Below are 14,248 nucleotides of genomic sequence, written 5' to 3' on the forward strand. Positions count from 1 at the left end.
TTCAAGAAAACATAACAGACGTCACCAGAAGCGTTTCCACCCCCATTGTTCAGCCCGGACTCTGAGGTCTAGCGTCGAGGGCCTTTTGGCAGGTCCCTCCCTGCAAGAAGTGAGGTTACAGGAAACCAGACAGAGGGCCTTCTCGGTAGTGGCGCCCGCCCTGTGGAACAGCCTCCCATCAGATGTCACGGAGATAAACAACTGTTTTATTGTGTTTTTAATATTCTTTGGGGAGCTGCCCAGAGTGGCTGGAGAAACCCAGTCAGATGGGGTGGGGTATAAATATATTATTATTATTATTATTATTATTATTATTATTAGGTTTGGGTCCTGACCTGGCATCCCTGTTGCCAAGTGTAAGGATATACATCAGATGTCACCAACCTGGACTGGATCTACATTGATCTTCTAAACATTATTACCGTAAATATAAGTTCTAGAACACTTAATGGCATTTTCCCATTACCGGTGGCTTGCTGCTCTGCAGCGCCCTCTGGCGTCACATTTTAATAACGCATTTTAATGTTATAAATGACAGGTGTAGATTCGACCCCTGGTGCCCTCCAGATACCTTGAACTAAAACTGCCATCAGCTCAAGCCACCACAGCTGCCCTACCTTATGCAGGAGTTTCACATCACTTTTCCTGAACTGCATGTGCCCCCAGAACACTTCCCAGAATCCCCTGCATCATGCAGGTGTTCCGCCATCTTTCAAGGACCGTGTGCCTCCTGGAATGCTTCCCAGAATCCCCTGCTTTGTGCAGAAATTCCACGGCGGACAAGCCACGATTCCTCTGCAGAGAACTTGGTGCGGATTCCATGAGACTGGAAAGTTCAGGAAATCGCTGCCTTAAACTGTTGTGCCACCTGGCAGCCGTGAGTGGGATTTATTTTCTGACAGCATCACAGGCCCCCGTCTTCATCAGACCATGGATGCCAACTCATGGGAGAAACAGCCAGAACTCTTGGACATGGAGAGCAAAGCCATTGCTGTCCAAAACTCCTCAGGCTTCTCACAGGGAAGAATTTCCAACACAAATAAACTAGCAATTTTTTATTTTATTTTATTTTTCACATGAGGGAATGCCTGCCAAGACAGCTCAAAATCTTTCTTCCACTCCCCCGCCCCCCATTTTTGTTCCAGCAGAATGCATGCATTAAAGAAAACAAAACAGACAGGGCTTGATTGAGTTTGATTTGCTTTTAATAAGGAGATAAGGGGAGAAGGGGAGAACAGCAAAAGCCCAGCTAAAGTGTTCCCAAAAGTGCAGGCTTCTTTCTGGGAAGAGTGGGAACCTAATTCTTCAAAGTAGCAGATGAGGAGATTAACCTGTTTCTGAAGCGTATCACTTCACTTTGTCCATATTCTCATATATTTTGAATTGCCTGAACATGTCAGGGAGAAGCGTTCTGCTCTTCTCCCTGAGAGGCTCCCTTTCTCTTGCAGGGAAATGATTTTGTTACTGTATTTTGAAGCAAGAGCTTCCTCCTTCCACCCCCTCCTACCTGTTTAGCCCTGACACAGGTTTACCAGCTAAGGCCTCAGAGTACAGTGGTACCTCGGGTTACATACGCTTCAGGTTTCATACGCTTCAGGTTACAGACTCCGCTAACCCAGAAATAGTGCTTCAGGTTAAGAACTTTGCTTCAGGATGAGAACAGAAATCGTGCTCCGGCGGCACGGCAGCAGCAGGAGGCCCCATTAGCTAAAGTGGTGCTTCAGGTTAAGAACAGTTTCAGGTTAAGTACGGACCTCTGGAACGAATTAAGTACTTAACCCGAGGTACCACTGTACATGTTATATAGAATATGGCAATAGACTCCCTTATGGTACCACCCCAGACTGCAGCTAGGGAGAAACTCAAGGAATGCAAATTCCCTGCATGCAGAAGATAAGCAGGTCAAGGAGACAGGTGGCTCAACTGGAACCCCTTTCCAGGATAACTGGGGTATTGTGCATGTGTAAATAATAATAATAATAATAATAATAATAATAATAATAATAATAATATTAATAATAATAATAATAATAATAATAATAATACCCTGCCCATCTGGCTGGGTTGCCCCAGCCACTGTGGGTGGTATATAAAAACGTAATAAAACATTGCCCATTAAAAAGCTTCCTTACAAAGATGTCTTCTAAAGGTTATATAGCTGCTCATCTCCTTGACATCTGATGGGAGGACCAAGTTTGTTAAAGGTGCTGGAAACTGTAGTTCTCTAAGGGTAAACTACAGCTCCCATGGTTCTTTGGGAGAAATAATGTCCTTTTTAATGGACGGGTGCAGCCATCAGGATTCAATATTAGACCGTTGAGAAAAGGGTACTACTAAAATTAGCCATGCGGTTCTCTCCCCCCAGTACCTTCCAGCCCCCACAAGCAGAGCTTTAGTTATCAGACCTTGGGAAACTAATTTGCAGTTCTTTGGCCTGAGCTTCATACTCGCCTTTTATTTATTTTCCCCTTTGCAGCCTGCATCACTCTTGCCTGCCCAGGTCTCGGCAGCTGAGCTGACTCCCTGCCGAGGCTCCCAGGGTGGTTTCAGAACAGAGGAAGAGATGAGGAAGGGTGTGCTGCAGAAATCTATTTTATTTATTGCAAGCCTCCAGCTTCGTAGCAGCAGCCCGACTGCTCCAAAATAAAAGGCTGCCGTGCCACACTTAAAGGCAGCTCGGCGAGTGATTAAAAAAATACTAGACTTTCTTTTCTTTTAAAGTTTGAGGCCTCTAGCAAGACAGGTTCCCAAGGTGGGTTGGCAAAATATCTCCAGTAATCTTCAGCTCGGAGCCCCACGGTCTCCAGGTAATTAAAGAATGGGTCCTTCCTCAATGCTTGAGAAAGTCACACACAGAGGGAAAAGCCGCAAAATTGCCACTGCAGAAACTCAGGCTAATCCCACCTTGGAGAAAGCAGTGTTTCAATCAGTCATAGCTCCTGGGCAGTTCTGGCATCAGAGAGAGAGAGAGAGAGGGATGGGTCAGGTATCTGCCAGGCCACAAGATGTCTGAAGGAAGAAAACCCTGAGGGGGAACGGAAAGAGGGGATCTCAAAGCTGCACTAGTAGCAATTGAGCATCTTAAAAAGCAGAGACATCACCTTGCCAACAAAGGTCCGTATAGTTAAAACTATGGTTTTCCCAGTAGTGATGTATGGAAGTGAGAGCTGGACCATAAAGAAGGCTGATCGCCGAAGAATTGATGCTTTTGAATTATGGTGCTGGAGGAGACTCTTGAGAGTCCCATGGACTGCAAGAAGATCAAACCTATCCATTCTTGGGGAGATCAGCCATGAGTCCAGGATCTGGAAGGACAGATCCTGAAGCTGAGGCTCCAATACTTTGCCCACCTCATGAGAAGAGAAGACTCCCTGGAAAAGACCCTGATGCTGGGAAAGGTGGAGGGTGCAAGGAGAAGGGGATGACAGAGGACGAGATGGTTGGACAGTGTTCTCGAAGCTACCAGCATGAGTTTGAGCAAACTGCGGGAGGCAGTGGAAGACAGAAGTGCCTGGCAGGCTCTGGTCCAAGGGGTCACGAAGAGCTGAACGCGACTAAACGACTAAACAACAAACAAGTAGCAATTGATTGTAAGCCTACTCTGTAGGACAGGGGTCCCTCAAACTGGCACCTACCAGCACCTCATACGATCTCAGTAAATGTTGCTTCAAAAATCTGCAATGTTCAGGATCTTTCTTTCAGATGGGACTTGCAGCTCAGTTCCGGCACCTCTCAGGTGGGCGCAGTTGTCATCCTATGTCCTTTGAAAATATGTTGTTGTTGTTTTTTGCCACACACAAGAAGGAGAGTTTGAATGCCTCATCTATAGGTGTATAAATCATTTAATGTGTCAATATAAATGGAAGTCATTAAAACTGCAGTTGCAATTGTTAAAACCAGGAAGGCGGAGGCAGTTAAATGTCCCTACCACATGTTATAAGTAATTTTAAGGTCTTAAATATATAGTAAAGGTTCATAAATTTACCAAGCAAACATGTACATAAATATATAAACCACATGTCTGAAGCAGCACAGGAAGACAGTCCTAAAACCATTTTGACTCCCAAGCTGACCAAATGTTTCTCTGCAAGGAGAAATAAATAATCAAACCATCAATTCTAGCACCTAAATTGTATAATTTGGCATCTCAGTGATTGGTATTACTCATTGTATTATAATTTGGCATTGTTGTAATGAGGCTAATATTGGATTGTTGAAATTTGAAAACTAGTAGAAATTATTATGAAAAATAAAATGTGGGGCTTTGGGGGCGGGGGGGGCATTTTGGGGTTTTTGTTTTTATTTTGTTTATATATTTTGTGGTTTTAATATTTTGATTTTATTCTGTGAATCACCCCGAGACCTCTGGGTATAGGGCGGTATAAAAATTCAATAAATTATAATAAGAGAACAAGAGAAACATTCATGGTGAGTCCTGGCACCTCTTTTTCTAGAAAGAGAACTGACGCCATTTTGTGTCCCTGCCCACTTTTCTGCTCTCTCAGGTGTGGCAGCCATTTTATGCTATGCCACACACCCCACGGAAGCCATTTGGTGAGTGGCACCCACACCTCCTCCAAATGCCAAACGTTATCCACTGGCCTGAATAGTTTGCTGACCTCTGCTACAGGGAGAGCTGTGAATCAAAGAATGTAAAATGAGCCCTGCAGGACCAAACCAAAGGTCCATCTAGCCCCAAATCCTGCTTCACACAATAACCAACCAGATGTCTCTACCAAGCCCACAAGGAGGCAGTGAGTGCAATAATACTCCCTTATTGTTGACTCTATGCACACACACACACACACACACACACACACACACACACACGGTTGGTAGGCAATAGTCAATTCCAAGGTTTCCCAAACTTGAGCCTCCAGCTGTTTCTGGACTACAACTCCCATCATCCCTACCTAGCAGGACCAGTGGTCAGGGATGATGGGACTTGTAGTCCAAAAACTGCTGGAGACCCAAGTTTGTGAAACTTATTCCTTCTGAATAAGAAGGTTCTCTTTTCGCTATTATGGCGAGCAGCTGCTGATAGCCCTTCTCCTTCTCCACAAATTTATTCAAGCTCCTTTTAAACCCATCTAAACTTGCGGTTGTGACCATGTCTCAGGTCACGAGCAACATTAAAGGCACTTAAAGTATCAGTATGATGCTAGTTGAAAAGGAAAGATGCTCATATCTTAGGAACTCTAAAATGTCATAAATAAAAATCAATGCTAAAAGAATGAAACGGCAATGCCTCTGAACAGGCTAAACAACTTTTTAAAAATTGATATATATATATATTTTTAAAAGTTGCAGAAAATAACAATACAGTGGAACCTTGGTTCTCAAACGGCTTAGTTGATGAACAAATCAGCTCCTGAATGCAGAAAACCCAGAAGTGTTCCAGTTTTTTAACGTTTTTCGGAAGCCAAACGTCCAACACGGCTTCTGCTTGAGTGCAGGAAGCTCCTGCAGCCAATCGGAAGCCGCGCCTTGGTTTTCAAACATTTCAGGAGTCAAAAAAATTTCCGGAACGGATTAAGTTCGAGAACCAAGATAGCACTGTATATGACAATCCAGTGTCCATTGACAAACACCAGATTTAGAGTAAAACAAAGAAAAGTAACGGGTTGTATTGTTAGCCCTATTCAGAGTAGACGTGTTGAAATTTATGGATCACTTAGGCCATATTTGCACTGCACATTTAAAGCACTATCATACCACTTTAAGCAGTCATGGCTTCCTCTGCACCCAAATTCTGGGAGGTCTAGTTGGTTAAGGGGGCCGAGAGTTGTTACAAGACCCCTAGTTCCCTCAGAGTTACAGTTCTCCAAGTGATTTAACAACCAATCCCTCTTGCCAGGGAATTCTGTGAGGAGAACAGGGATCTCCTAACAACTCTCAGCACCCGTAGCAAACTACAATTCCCAATAATCTTGGTGGGGGGACCATGACTGTTTAAAGAGGAATGGTGCTATTTTAAGCCTATGGTGGCAATGTGGCCCTAGGTACATTAATTTTAATAGGCCTACTCTTGAGAAGTACTAACTCTGGATACAACCTGTCATTTTTAACCCATCCATAGAATTATGTTTTTGGCAAAGGGGAGCACTATTTTGCCTTTTGCTTCAGGCATCAAGATGCCTTGGGCCAGCCCTGTTCAAAATGCACAGAGACTTTATAAATACTCACTGTGCACAGAGCAGTCTCAGAGGCTGGAGGTACCACAAGAGGACGTTCAATTTGTCGTCAGTGGCGGCTGGTGCCCATTAGGATTGGTAGGGCAGAAGGCAGAGAGACTGACAAATAGGTGACGTGGGTGGCGCTGTGGGTTAAACCAGAGAGCCTAGGACTTGCCGATCAGAAGGTCGGCGGTTCGAATTCCTGCGACAGGCTGAGCTCCCTGCTCCTGCCAACCTAGCAGTTTGAAAGCACGTCAAAATGCGAGTAGATAAATAGGTACCGCTCTGGCGGGAAGGTAAACGGCGTTTCCGTGTGCTGCTCTGGTTCACCAGAAGTGGCTTGGTCATGCTGGCCACATGACCCGGAAGCTGTACGCCCGCTCCCTCGGCCAATAAAGCGAGATGAGCGCCGCAACCCCAGAGTCGGTCACGACTGGACCTAATGATCAGGGGTCCCTTTACCTTTACAGCCAATGACAGATGGAGCCCAATGCTTCTAGATTTGTCCCCATTCTTTTCACTGTGGAGTTCTGCAAGGGCAACATTGAGAGTGAGAAGAAGGAACTTGACAGCCAGGGGCACCCCCTGAACTGGATGTAATAAGGCAGGCAGATGGGAGCTGGCAAGCCGAGGCTGGTGGGGCAAAACCCCATTTGCCTTAATTAGATCAGGTTCCTGTTTGCTGCCCCACCTCTTCCAAGTTAAGAGAACTCACTGAAGTAATCTTTGCAAAGGCCTCTAAAATCCCCTGTATTCTAGACGCAACAGATACTTGGAAAATCAAGTCACAGAGAGGGCAAAACGGAAAGCACTAATTTTGGAACTGTTGCTGGAGTTGCAAGTGTATTGAACTTCCTCCAACCCTATAAATTTTGCAGTCCAAATATATTAGTTTGCTTCCATGATCCAAGTGTAGAGGAGGTATCCCTTTGCCATCTGTGAAATGGAATTTTGAATTTTGTTAAAACATTTATATTTGAATTGTGGAATAATGATTTTTTAAAATATTTTTTGCCATTTCCATTGAGTACCACAATATTGCCTTATGATGAGCTACTAAAGAGAGTTGGGGAACCACCAGTCAAACCTAAAGTCTTCTCCCTGGCAACTTCAGCCCATCATCTGCTCCTAATTTTCCAGGTGCTTTAAAAAAGTAGTAAAACTCAGAACATCTATAAAAAGAGATGGGAAGACAGGCAGGTCTTGAATGTGCCCGGAAACCGGAATAGGTGAGAAATCCGATTAAAGCCAATTCTGTTTGCCTGTCCCATACAGAACTGTGCAAAAAGGAAGCGGCTTTCACCCCATTCACATATAAGTGACAGCAATCAGTGAGTGAGTGAGTGTGTGTGTGTGTGTGTGTGTGTGTGTACATGTAACAGGTACCACACTTGAGACTGTGATGCCCAAAGGAGAAAGGCTGCTTTACCCCAAGAGGGTTTTCTCAATTAACCTAAAGCCTCTCTAATTCTTCTACATGAGACAGCTGTCTGTACTCTCTATTGTGCTGTGCTAGCCTTGCCAGGAGGTGTGTGTGTTTAAGAGCACACAGCTTAAACATAGGACAGATTCGTTGATTCTTGGACTCTTTTATTTAGCGAAGAGGAAAATACACAAACAAATGGGATCCTTGTCCAGGGCCAAACACGGCTCTGCAAACGTGAAACAAACACTGAACAAATTCTTCACCCAAGGCAGTAATCTTGGCACAGGGATAAAGACACCATCTCCGGCACTCACAAGTCCACAAGAAAGCGAGCAACCTGGGAGTGGTACTTGGGTTTCAAGTAGTCCGCCAGCTCCCCTTTGCTGACCCAGACATAGTCCACTTTCTCATTGGCCAAGGGCAAGTGGCTGCCCTGTAGGAGGGCTTTGAAGAAGAAGACCTTGGCTCCTGTGCCGTCTTCTGTCTGGGCTGCCTTGGGGAACTTGTACTTGTAAAAGCCGCATGGTGCATTGCCTAGGAACTTGGCCTCCATGTGGGTTCCTTGGAGGTTCAGGAGTCAGGCAGGAAAAGAAACAAGGGAGGAAACATATTTGTAAGATCAGGTGATACAGAGACAGCAGAATATACCTGGTGATGAATAATTTTGCCCCTACACCCCATTTTAAGGTGCCTGTCTTTGGCTGGAATATATAGACCCTGGCACCAACTGCCTCACATATGCTGAATAATATTTAGCAGTTGTACAGCATGCTGAAAGTGCTTCACACACAAGATCCACAAACTGCCTGGGGCAGAGTTTCCCAGACTTATTTGGCCTACTATATATTTTTTTCAGGAAAAAAAAATATATTACTCAGCGCCCCCCTGGAAATCTACTTTCTTTAAGCAAACAAACAGAAACAGAATAACAGAAACAGAAAAACAGGAACAGAATAACATGTGTTATTTTATGTATCTTTATTTCTACCTACGTCCTACAACATAGTAAAGATGCTGTAAATAAAGACAAGCTTGAAGCTTGAAATTATAAAATTATTTATGAAAATCAAGCATAGTAACATTTAACTCTATGTTACACCGGTAAGCATCATTACACAAAAGATGAAACACTTCCAAACGGCTTTTCAAAATTTTCTTCTTTCCTTATGCTTCCACTGCCCCCTTATTTTTATCCAACACCCCCCAATTGCACCCGAGGCTACTACCGCCCCCGTGGATTGTTCTAGTGCCACCCCCCCAGCGGATAATATAAAACACTTTGGGAAAATTGGTCTGGAACCTCCCTTCTCTATAAAGTTTATTGCTCTCTCTCCCCCCGCAAACCCCCACTGGGCCCAGCATTAATTTAAGAGATAAGATTGGTAACAAGTTCCCTGTCCCAAGGGGCTTGCAATCTACCAATAAATTGTGATAAATAAGACACGAGGGAGGATACAGAGAAAGGAAAGGGAAATAGAGATACCAATCAACAGGGGAAGCTTGTGAGAATGTTTCAAATACGCACACCTTAATCACTGACCTGAGAGAGAGGCTAAGGCCCGTTCTGCTGTGGCTCGCAGAGTCTCCCCTTCTTGCCACTCTGTTTGAGGCAAGAGCCAAATGTCTTGGTCACCAAGCTTCTGCTTAACCAGGAGCAGAAGGTTCTGGTCTAACTTCCTGTTCAAAGATGTCCGGTCATTTTTCTTGTCAGCCTCTGCCAAAGAAAGAAGCCACGAGTCAAAGGAATTCAGCCAGCCAGTGATGAATGGGATTCCCAGAAGTCTTTGCTGAAAAGGCCACATGAAACCATGTCAAGTAGCAACACTCAGTTCAGGTTGCCTAGACAACACGCTAGGAAGAGTTTGGACGCCGCTTGCAACCTGAACAGCATACATCATATTTTGCACCTTCGGGTGACAAGCAGAATTGCGTATTCCCCCCCACCTCTCTTTTTATTTTAAAAAAGGTCATTGAAGTAGTTCAGTGTCTAATCTTATTAGACTTATTAAAATTGGCTTTTAGTTTGTAGGGATCAGACAAAAATACCTGCAGGGGGGTGCACAGATTCTGAAGTGCGTGACCTTTTGGCAACGTCTACCTCTGAAAGTAAACTGCCCTTCTTTCTCCTGCTCAATTCACAAAATCATTTAAGGCAGAGAAGTTGGATTTAGCCAAATTTAACACTGTTTGTTTCGAACAGAGAGCTTGAATGTGAGCATTCCACTTCTAATTGAAGAGTGGGCAGCTGGATGCTCAACGGAGGGTTGCAAATAGCCACTTGCCTAGCTGCCTGTGGCTAACAGGAATTGCCTCCAGGTGAACAAGTGGAGGAATCATGACCACGTTGGTTCTTATGCCACATCTGATTATTAGCAATGAGTAACATGGGCTCAGTTGGGACGCAGGTGGCGCTGTGGGTTAAACCACAGAGCCTAGGACTTGCCGATCAAAAGGCCCCACCCCATGAGCCCACTTTGGACAGGTGAGTGGGACAAAACACCTGTCAATCACCTTGTCATCGTGCCATCAGATGGGCAAGGCAACCCACCTGCCAGCCATCTGATGTCCTTATGCCATTGGCTAATTGACATGTGGCCTCTTCCAGCCCCCTTGCACAGAAGTCCATTGCACAGAGCTTCCCAAGCACCCAAAAATGGGCACCCAGAAACTGCACACAAGCGGCTTTGCTGCTCCTGTAGCAACCAAGTGGTGTGCACTGAAACTGCTGCTAAACCACTGGTCTTCCCACCTCTGTTTTAGTAGCAGTTTCAATGCATGCCAGTTGGTGCTACTGGAGCAATATGCTCCTGTCCTGCCCATCAGTTGAAACAAGTCTTGCTCCAGCAAAGTAACAACTCAGAGCTCACTTTCAGTTGACATATGTTAGGGGGGAGGTGGCTGCAGCTTAAGGAAAATTCCCTGCCAAGCCAAAGGGGGAGTCCTCATGGGCCAAGTCTGGCCTTCAGACTGGAGGCTCCCCTACCGCTGCCCAACAACACCTCAATGAGGTAGGTGGAGGAAGCATGGGCTTGAACCTGTTATCCGAGGGGCAGGATTGAACTTCCGGAATTTCTGTTCCCACAAGTCTTCCACATCTTGAATCAGCACGATCTCCTGCCCAGCGTCGTCATCGTCTTTTTTCCTCCGCAGACGCTCCTCCTCTGCAAAGCGGCGGAGTTCGTGGTCTGAATAGAGGCTTTTCTCCATCTCGACCTGACAAAGCAAAATAAATAGAAAACTGTCCGATCCAGAGCCCAGCCAGCAGGCTTCTGCAAATCATTTTCCTGAGTGCTGCATTGTTTAAGACGAGGTTGGGGAATTTGTGGTTCTCCCACTCTCATCAAGTATGGCAAACGGTCCGAGATTATGGGGGAAGCTGTCCAGCAACATCTGGAGGGCCACATGTTCCAAGATGAGCAAGAAAGAGATTTTTTATTTCAGCATGCAAGATACAACACCAGTAACACAAGATGTAGCATGTTGAACAGAATCCAGGTAACCTCAGTCAACACCCCCCCCCAAAAAAAACACTTTGTCCCTTGAGTGGTAATTGTGAAAATTACCTCTTACAAAGATTAGATGTATTATTTGTTACGCTGAGGTTTTTTAGCCTTGCTGCTATCAGCCAAAGGCCCTCCAAACACAAGGCTTACATGCCTCAGAACTGCTGCCGGCACACAAAATCTTTATTTCACCTCCCCTTCCTCAGACATCCAGCCCTTATTCATATCTCGCTAAACTGAGCTCTGCCGCACGATGAAAGCAATTCTGGAGTGGCTTTCAGAAACAATCATGCAGAAAGCAGGCAGGATCTGCTCTGTCCTCCTCCTCCCATACTAGCAGCTGCTTCCAGCTGCTGGAACAACATGGAAGAACAGACACTAGAAATCACCAGCCCCTTGGGAGCCCCATCTGTGCAGCTTCATCCTCCCCTTCACTATCTGCATTCACTCACCAAGGACTTAATTTGACTCAGCTCAAGTCTCTGCCTTTCAGAGCATCTTTCTCGCTCCACTGAATCTCATGATAATTGTTTGTAGATTTATCCTCCACTTCCTCTTATGTATTTAAGGTATATGTGGGAACCTTTGGTTCTCCAGACATTGTGGAACTACAGCTCCCATCGGTCCCAGCAAGCATGGCCAATGGGCAGGGTTGGTGGGAACTGTAGTTCAGCAGTATCTGGAGTTTTCCACACCTGAATTAAGGCTATACCCAACTACAGTAATACCTCTGGTTAAGTACTTAATTCGTTCCAGAGGTCCGTTCTTAACCTGAAACTGTTCTTAACCTGAAGCACCACTTTAGCTAATGGGGACTCCTGCTGCCGCCGCGCCGCCACAGCACAATTTCTGTTCTCATCCTGAAGCAAAGTTCTTAACCCAAGGTAGCAGAGTCTGTAACCTGAAGCGTATGTAACCTGAAGCGTATGTAACCAGAGGTACCACTGTATACAGAATATACCCATTGAATCTAATGGTCTCAACTTAATCATGCCCATTGATTTCTATTGGGTCTACTCTGAGTTAAATAGGAATATAGCCCTAATTGGTTAAATTTCTGTTCTACTTTTCTTCCCAAAGAAGTCCCAGGCAGGAAAACAACAGATTTTTTAATTTTTAAACGGTGGTACTCTGCCCAAGACCCTGGATAGCTGCTGTCTTTTTAAGAGTAGGCAATACTGGAGTGCCACCTTTATTTTTTTATGATTTTTTAAATTAAATTTGTATATCACCCTTCGTTTGAAGATTATAGGACAGTTATAAAACAGTAGAGTAAATAAATGCATAATTCCTTTGACGTGGTATAATAATTTTCCATATTAACTTTTAGATAAAGATAATGGGACCTCTAAATTCCGAACATCAGACCACTGCATGTGAACACCAGTTACTGGGTTGGAGGGACAAACCAGGAGATTACTGCTGTCTTCAACTGCGTGCAAGCAGACATCCAAGTAACTGTCTCAGAGAAATCTGGGAAGCTGCTGACTGGGAGAGGAAGGAAGGGTGCTCATTTGACCCTCCAGATGTACAGTGGTGCCTTGCAAGACGAAAAGAATCCGTTCTGTGATTCTCTTCGTCTAGCAGTTTTTTCATCTTGTGAAGCAAGCCCATTGACGGATTAGCAGATTAGCGCTATTAGCGGCTTTTATCGGCTTATCAGATCAGCTCATAAGCGGCTTAGAAAAAGGGGGGAGGGGGGGAAACCGCAGGAACTCGCAAGACATTTTCGTCTTGCGAAGCAAGCCCATAGGAGATTCGTTTTGCAAAGCACCTCCAAAACGGAAAACTCTTTCGTCTAGCGAGTTTTCCGTCTTGCGAGGCATTCGTCTTGCGGGGCACCACTGTAATTCAACTCCAACTCCATCAGCCAGTGAGGGTAGGAGAACCCCCCCGCTGAACTTAACTGTATTTGCTTCTGAGCAAAGCTGATTCAGCCTAAAGCAGCAAGAGGGTACCTGTGGTTCCTCCAGATATTACTGGACTCTCAGCTCCCATCACCCCCAACAACTGGCCACAATAGCTAGGGAAATCCGGGATGGGAGTCCCAACAATCGCAGGTTCCACATCACTGCTTTGGGCTGCAAACCAAGCCATGCCTACTCAAAAGTAAGTCCAACTAACTTGTTGAAATTCCCGCATTGCTGGGGGTTGGACTAGATGGCGCCAGATATCCTTCCAGCTCTACCGTTCTGTGATTCTACACTCTCAGGTAAATGGGATTAGGATTGCAGTTTTATCAGTCTGATCCAGCAAAATACTTTATATGGTTTCGAATGGAGGGGAGATTGGGCTGGCAATTTGTGGTTTACAAAATTAAAAGTTATATATAAATATACATAGCTTTTATTTTTGTTGTGTGTGTGTGTGTGTGTGTATACACACACACACACACACTGTACACACACACACACACACACACACACACACACACACTATACATATACAAATACACACACACACACACATATAAATTTTTATAAACAACAAAATATTGCATGGGCCACTCTGAGGCTCCCCTTTCCAATTCAACACCCTGCTCCCGCCACCCGATGTGCGCATGCGCCCCTCTGCCTCTTTCACCTGCTGCAGCAGCTCCGTCATTTCTTTCTCCTCCGGACTCATCTCCTGACTGACTCTGGGCGGCCTTTGCAAGCAAAGCGCTCCGAAAAGCCTCCATTTCGGCCCGGCTGCCGCGGAGCCGCCGGAAAGGCCCCTCCAACAAGCGCGGCTCGGCCAGTTCGCCGCAGCCCCGTTCAGCAGCACCCTGGCGAAGGGCACCGCCATGTTTGTCACCGCCGGACCACAATTCACCGCGGCGGCAACCCGACCTTAGAGGTAGGAATGAAGAGTTACACGCTGCCGGCGATAAAGGACTGTCTTTTATTTATTTCATTTTCCCATTTATAATGACAGTTATTTAGCCTTTCCGCCAAGAAGTGCAACGCCCTCTCCTTATCTTATTTTCACAACAGCCCTGCGAGGTAGGTTAAGCTGAACAGGCAGTGACTGGCCCAAGGTCACACTCTGAGCTTCATGGGCGAATGAGGATTTGAACCCTCACCTCCCAAGTCCTAGTCTGACACTCACCATAACAGCTGCCCCTGCTTTATTTTTCGAATGGTTCTTAAAATTACTATTAT

At 45.3% G+C, this 14,248-nt stretch overlaps 1 protein-coding gene across 1 annotated transcript; it reads right to left on the reverse strand.

The window, feature by feature from the left end:
- Nucleotides 1–7,749: 7,749 nt before the first annotated feature.
- Nucleotides 7,750–13,920, reverse strand: MRPL46 (mitochondrial ribosomal protein L46). Its single transcript, XM_083475251.1, has 4 exons — nucleotides 13,689–13,920; nucleotides 10,638–10,815; nucleotides 9,143–9,316; nucleotides 7,750–8,163 (listed from the first exon to the last, which is right to left on the reverse strand). The coding sequence occupies exons 1-4, from the start codon at nucleotides 13,890–13,892 to the stop codon at nucleotides 7,913–7,915; spliced, it is 807 nt and encodes a 268-aa protein (XP_083331377.1). The 5' UTR covers nucleotides 13,893–13,920; the 3' UTR covers nucleotides 7,750–7,912.
- Between the last annotated feature and the right edge of the window lie 328 nt (nucleotides 13,921–14,248).

The sequence above is a fragment of the Podarcis liolepis genome (assembly GCF_965112155.1).
Source record: "Podarcis liolepis genome assembly, chromosome: 14".
Taxonomy (NCBI): domain Eukaryota; kingdom Metazoa; phylum Chordata; class Lepidosauria; order Squamata; family Lacertidae; genus Podarcis; species Podarcis liolepis.